Source organism: Olea europaea, unplaced genomic scaffold (assembly GCF_002742605.1).
Source record: "Olea europaea var. sylvestris unplaced genomic scaffold, O_europaea_v1 scaffold2126, whole genome shotgun sequence".
NCBI lineage: Eukaryota > Viridiplantae > Streptophyta > Magnoliopsida > Lamiales > Oleaceae > Olea > Olea europaea.
In genome coordinates, this window is record NW_019239222.1 from 145179 (window position 1) to 151785 (window position 6607).

The 6607-nt window shown below is 36.4% G+C and overlaps 2 protein-coding genes across 4 annotated transcripts; one reads left to right on the plus strand and one right to left on the minus strand.

The window, feature by feature from the left end:
* The first annotated feature begins 805 nt into the window (after nucleotides 1-805).
* On the plus strand, nucleotides 806-2982 carry LOC111380326. Of its 3 annotated transcripts, XR_002700168.1 has the most exons (6): nucleotides 806-1581; nucleotides 1677-1934; nucleotides 2052-2207; nucleotides 2337-2465; nucleotides 2571-2806; nucleotides 2896-2982. XR_002700168.1 is itself a non-coding variant. In XM_023003853.1 (5 exons), exons 2-5 carry the CDS (start codon nucleotides 1845-1847, stop codon nucleotides 2595-2597), a joined length of 402 nt encoding a protein of 133 aa, XP_022859621.1. In that variant the 5' UTR covers nucleotides 806-1581; nucleotides 1677-1844; the 3' UTR covers nucleotides 2598-2888. The 3 variants fall into 3 exon arrangements, 1 of the variants encoding a protein (XP_022859621.1); XR_002700169.1 differs by having other exon boundaries at nucleotides 806-1934; XM_023003853.1 differs by lacking the exon at nucleotides 2896-2982 and having other exon boundaries at nucleotides 2571-2888.
* Nucleotides 2983-4699: 1717 nt separating this feature from the next.
* LOC111380323 lies at nucleotides 4700-5441 on the minus strand. Its single transcript, XM_023003851.1, has 2 exons — nucleotides 5244-5441; nucleotides 4700-5158 (listed from the first exon to the last, which is right to left on the minus strand). The coding sequence occupies exons 1-2, from the start codon at nucleotides 5439-5441 to the stop codon at nucleotides 4700-4702; spliced, it is 657 nt and encodes a 218-aa protein (XP_022859619.1).
* Between the last annotated feature and the right edge of the window lie 1166 nt (nucleotides 5442-6607).

Genomic DNA, 6607 nt, shown 5'->3' on the forward strand with positions numbered 1-6607 from the left:
ATTCTGTTTGGTGATTGGTTTGAAATGTGTCGGGGAAGATAACATAAGTATGTTTAAAATTGGGGAATGCAAATTGAAGAGGGTTTGTTTCGGTGACATAAAGAGCGTGTATAGGAAGGTTGTCGAACAAACGTTTCTAAATCATCCCCAAAACACGCCAGACGAGGATGTTGTGAAGTTGGGGATATTGTATCTTTTAACTTCCTACTTGTACACAACCCCATAGCGCACTATTGTGAATGAAGCATTAATGAGTATCGTGGACTCTGGGCACATGGACACGTTTCCGTGGGGTAAGAAGTTGTACCAAAATACACACTGCCACATGAAGATTGCCCTCGAGAAGTCTAAACAAAATTCATGTATTTCGAAGGCAATAATTTCGTATAGACTTTATGGGTTCCCTCTCGCTTTCCAATTGTGGATATTGAGTCGATCCCATTGTTGTCCAGCCGAGTCTGTAACAAGATTTCTTGCACCTTTCCCCGAATTTTAAATTGGTCTACGGATGATTCTCGTTTTTCTGCGGCAAACATGGACAAGATTTTGTATGAGCTCGATGAGGTATGAACATGCCCCCAGGGCACATCTCCAAGTGGTAAAAGGGGAGGGTGGATAAATCCAGCTTTACTTGAACCTGCCGCGTCAAGGGTTCGAATCCTGAAATATGGATTTGACTCTTGGGTAAGTACAAGTGTACAAGCAGCCTTCCACCCTGTACCCTTAGAGGCATAACATGCGATTTACCTCCCTCACGATGCTCCAGGGCAGGGGCGGTGGGGGGCCCTTAAGATTGGGGTTCAACCTTTTTTTCGATGAGGTATGAACATAGAATATAACATGCACATTTTTGTCATTTTCGGCATTACTCGATATATTAATTAGATTTGACTTTTTATCGAAGTCGATTATGTGTTATTTTTGGGTGGACTCTTCCTCCTTTCATCTCCAGGTCGAAGTTCTTGATATCAATCCTAGCGAAGCAGAGATGCGTGCAGGATATTTTGATGGGCTACTTGGCAGGGGTCCTGATTTCATCCAATTGGCAGTAGCCGCCGCATCCCAGAGGGTGTAAATGCCCCACCACGTAATCATAAATCAAAAGTCAAACCTAGTACATCGAATAGCGATTCCATCCCTTGCTCCAAACGCACCATCCACGAGAAATCAAATGAGCATCGAGTTAACAAATTACTTCTTTCAACGTGTTTAACACAAATAATATATCATAACATAATTTTAACATATTACTTTTATTTGAAAGTTTCATTTTCAACTGCTGGATTTATATATTTTAACACATCATTACTAGTATTTTTTTTTTTTTACCTACAACTTAACATCCTTAAGACTCTGGAGGAACTGCACTACCATGTTTTGAGCATTCACGATAAACATAATCAAATAATGGTCGGACAGAATGAAATGAAGTTGGAATTTCAACGTCTCAAGAGTTATGTGTAGTCCAAGTTTGAACGTCTGGCCGAGGAGATGAGGCAGAAAAATACACTTTGTGATCATGATTATGGTAACAGACCCACTGACATAACTGCAATGACGCCAAATGAGCCGCAGAGTGAGGTCATGTATTTATGTTCCATGAACTATACATATATTTTGTTCAATACGTTTTTACTATGATATTTATGAGGCTTTATATTTTTGTTATCTTGCAGAATAGGAAAACTTGTCAGTTTGCAAGTGCACATGACAATGACATGAATGTTGTCAACAAACCAGTTGAAATGCTAGCGATCACGACGATGCCAACCTGAAGGGCAGTTCTGAACACTTCCAAGATGTTGATGTGGTCCCGGAATCAGTTGCGGGTGCAACAGTAAATCATGGTGACATATATTTCACAGAAGAGGATCTTCAGCAAGTGGATCACACTGCACAGTGTCCAGTCAATGAAAAGCAATAGTACATTACAGGTATTTCACTGTTATTACTTTTTTCTGTTCGAAAAATATTTACATTCACATTTAATCTTCAACATAAAACTCAATAAACTGCAATTGTCTATAACATGTCTACATATGGATGCACAGATACAGGTTCCTGTCAATACGTCTACAGGTTTTGCTCTCCTATCGGGTGATATTTCCAAGAACCTTTTTCGTGATGATTGTACGCCTTCTAACACCATTCCCCAAAAATCGAAACCTGTGGTATGTTGCATCCCAACCAATATAAATGCACCAATGGTATGTACGTTTCGAATACACGAGTCCTAATTTTCACTTTCATTATTGTTGTTCTGAATTTAATTTTTTTATTATTGTTTCAAGTATAAATGTGGTAACGAGATAGGGTAAATGATGATGACCTTTCAGGTCCAACGTCGTACTGCTCAATCCATTGTTGTGGTTGAGTCTGGTGATGGCAATCAAGGTAGTGAGTGGACCCCTATTCAAAATAATAATGAAGTTTTGATTCATTCGATGTATAATACGGTTGGACAGGTATTGTCATTTTTTTCATTGTCTCAGACATGATACTGTATGTTGATCATAACCAACATATATTAAAATATAGCTAATTCGTTTTTATTTTCTCTTTCTTCACAGATCAACACACCATGTGACATTGTGTAGGAAAATACGAGTTTAAGATGTCCATTGAATATACGTTTTCGCTCATTCTTTTTTCATTGTATTATCAATGTGCGTATGTTCATTTCAGGGACAAATATCAACACAAATTATCGTATGTATACATTTATAGAAGGTTTGGCACCCCCTGACATCGACGATATTGAAGCCTTTGACAGTTGGTTTCGCAACGGATATAAGCCTGGGCATATGTAAGTCGATTTCTGTTACATATCAATTTCCAAATTTGTTAATATATGCAACAAACACTGTAACTTACGTCTATTCATTTTCCACGTAGCAAATTTAAATTCTCACCATCCAAAGACATAATATACCCACCTTTCCAGTTTGGTCCCTATGTTGTTGATAGAAAGACCTGGTGGCACGAATTATGGCAATATATATGTGTCTATAACTCATTCAAGTTCTATTATCCTCTCTAGTCTTTTACATCGATACGGTATCTAACATCAAACACCTTACAGCACCTGAATGTGTGCTTCTACTGCTTCAGAAAGATGGTTAAGTTCAACAAATTGATATGTTTCAATGGTACAACGACTGATTCGTTCTTTGCGTCAATGGTACGTGCCGCTTACAAATCATGCAACAAGGACATAAACGCTATATCCAACTCCAGATCATTGGTTGAGTATGTGAAGGAGGAGTACATGCATTGTAATATGTGCTGGTCGAAAGTGGACAATGTCATCATTCCCATAATGGTGGACAATGTCATCATTCCCATAATGATGGACAAGAAAGCTCATTGGATATTGGGACTATTTGACATCAAGCGGAGGTGCTTGCACGTAGATAATCCTAGTCGGACGAATGTTAGAGACAAGATTGTGTCTAATGATGTGGAGGCTTTATCCTACACGCTCCCGTGTCTGATGTTGAAGATTAATGCCTAGCAAGCTAGTCATGCAGATCATATTGGTCTGGTGAAGCCTTTAGACGTTAATATCGTTACGGATATCCCTCAAGATGAAAACGGGTATGCATGAAGCCTTTTCTGTTTTCTGACTGTTGCAAATCTAGTGCTATTATCTCTAGTACATATCTGGTGTGTTTTTGAAATCTAATTTTCTATTGAATATACGTCGCTGTGATACGCAAACTATGATGTATTGTATATAGTTTGATCGTGTATAGCTTGTCTTTACTGTTATCAGCCAAGATTGCGGGGTATACGTCTTAAGGTTTGACGAGTACCTGATAAATGGGCAAACTAATGTGAGTTCCTAGAAATTTAACCCAGTGAAATATAGATCGAACCTCGCATGTCATCTTTTCAAACATGGGTGCGAGAAGTTGGTTGAAGCGTATGACATTGATTACGACCTGGTACCACGTAGCGTGAGGTGAGACAGGAAAATGAATGGCTTAGTGATCGAGTAGTGTGCTAGGTGGATATAGTTCATCTCTATTCTGGTTTTTGGTTAGCGTATATTTCAATAAAGAAATGTGATAATTATGTAGATGTCAGATTGTAGTAATCATCAGCTTTTGAAGGTATTTTTTTGAGATGTCCAAATGTGGGTCACTATGTCAGACCCGTAGGTCATAATACGTGTTCCTATGATGTATTTTGCTATATCCACTTCTCTAAAACTGGTGCTGTCTAATATTTGAACATCTGGGCATATTCTAATATATTCCAATTATTTTTCAAGTGCAAATATATGTCTCGTCGTTTTTGTCAACTAATGTCGTGATGTTTTTGTTTTAAACGAAATCATATTTGTTTGTTGGGATTCAAGTGTAGATGGTCTCATAACTTTGTATTTCAATTTTATGAAGGGCAGGGACTTTGTCTTGTCGGGAATATTAATATTGCTTGGAACCTTAAGAACTTTAGGAATCACGTTACCCGTTGCAACATAGTTTTCTAGGCGAACACAAAAAATATCAGATTTCATTTTATATTCACATTTCATTCTGCATCTGGGGGAAATATGTTGAAAACTAGTTCATATTCATCGTTGTTTTTCATCAAATCAAATTCAATTTTTCGGACAATAGTTGGACCAAATGACCAATAGGTTCTTAATTATGAACGAAAGTTTTAAAAGTTCTCCATATAAATTGTCTTCATCTTAGGAACTGCGCTTGCGTTTTCTAACGCCACACATAGGCAAAGGCTGCTTGCAACTTCTTTTATTATGTCCCTTCCCCCCGCACCGTCCACACATTGTCAGATTAATTGTCTCGAGCCTTATTCGACGCCTAGAATTCCTTGGTTGCCCAGCAGGCCTCTTTGAATTAGGTGGGAGGTTATGATCATGACTCACGTAGCCTACTCTACTCCAGTGTTCGCGATATCCCAATGGAACAATGTCGCATGCGTAGGTGTCCACGTACGCTACCTTTGTGTTGTACTGTGAGCAACAATTGTACGGTAAATCTCCCTTTTCACCTATTACCTCCAATGCATACGGACATGGAATGCCATCTACTTGAAAATGGTTGCAACTACACGTTATGACTGTTAAGTCCATAATGTGCTTTGTCCCATCATCTATTACCTCATACAATAATTCATTTGGTGCGGAAACCTACAACAATTGCAAGCATCGTATTTATTTTTCGTAAGTTATTAGATTATTTTTAAATGTTAAATTAGAAAAGTTACCTTCAGACCTGTGGAACGTTTACATTCAACCTAAGAAGGTTTTCTTGCTTACCAGCTAGTCGCGTAAAAGTAACACATGCCAAACTTCGGTTCTTACAGAACCATCCTTGCAACATATGCTTGAGTGACTCAAATAGGTAATCTATTGGACACCCCTTAAATGGCTTTTTCACCGCATTAACCGACTCTACTATGTTTGACGTCATGGCCACGAAACGATTTTTGGACATGTGACACCTAGACCACCTGTCGAAACCAATCTCCTCCTACATTACACATGAAGATTGGTCCGAAAAAACATTATATTCCGCACCAATGACTACAGAAAAGAAAAGTTAAAAAGAAAAGTTCCAAGAGTAAGACAACAACGTATGGATTGCAATTGAAAGCAATAATAGACTCAGGATGTAGTCATTGTGTAATTAATAAAAGAATTATACCAGAAAAATATATTATAAAATCTAAGGAACCTATAGAAGCCCAACAAATGGATGAGAATTTTTATAGTTATCAAGATATTCTTAAACCAGCAAAAATTAATTTTGAGACTAATTGTGGAAGAAGTACAGAATATAGTTTACCAAAAGACTCAGTATGGGTAAGAGAATTATCTTTAAATACAGATTTAATCTTAGGACTAAGTTTTTTATTAAAAGATAATGGTAGTATAATAATTAGTAAAGATTTTATGCAATTACAAAAATTTACAATTTGTGCACCTACTTATACTAAGATTATTCTATCAGAGTTTGCTGTGAAGCGTGGTGGGATAATAGAAAAAGAATGTGAGTGTAGTAAAGAAAGTGAATGTCAATTAATAGAAAAAGAAGAATATGAAGAATATTATGAAAGTTTTAAAGAAGATGAAGAATCATGCTTAGAATTTGTAGAAATAGAAAAAATTTATAATCTTTTAGTAACAGAACAAGATATAGAAAATATGATAAGTAAATTAGAAAAATTAGAATTTTTAGGAGTAAATATAGGTAAAGGAAAAATAGAGTTACAACCACATATAGCTCAGAAAGCTTTAGAGTTTCCAGATAAATTAGAAGATCTTAAACAATTACAAAAATTCTTAGGATTAGTTAATTATGCTAGACCCTTTATTAAAAATTTAGGAAAAATTGCAGGACCTTTATATGGAAAAACTTCACCAAAAGGTCAAAGATGCTTTAATATAGAAGATATTAAATTAGTTCAAAAAATAAAAGAAAAATTAAAAAATTTACCTAAATTATCTATGCCACTAGAAACAGATTTCTTAATTATAGAAACAGATGGCAGTGTAACAGGATGGGGAGCAATTTTAATTGCAAAACCCAATAAATATGCAGATAAAAATAGTGAAAAAATTGTAAGATATAATAGT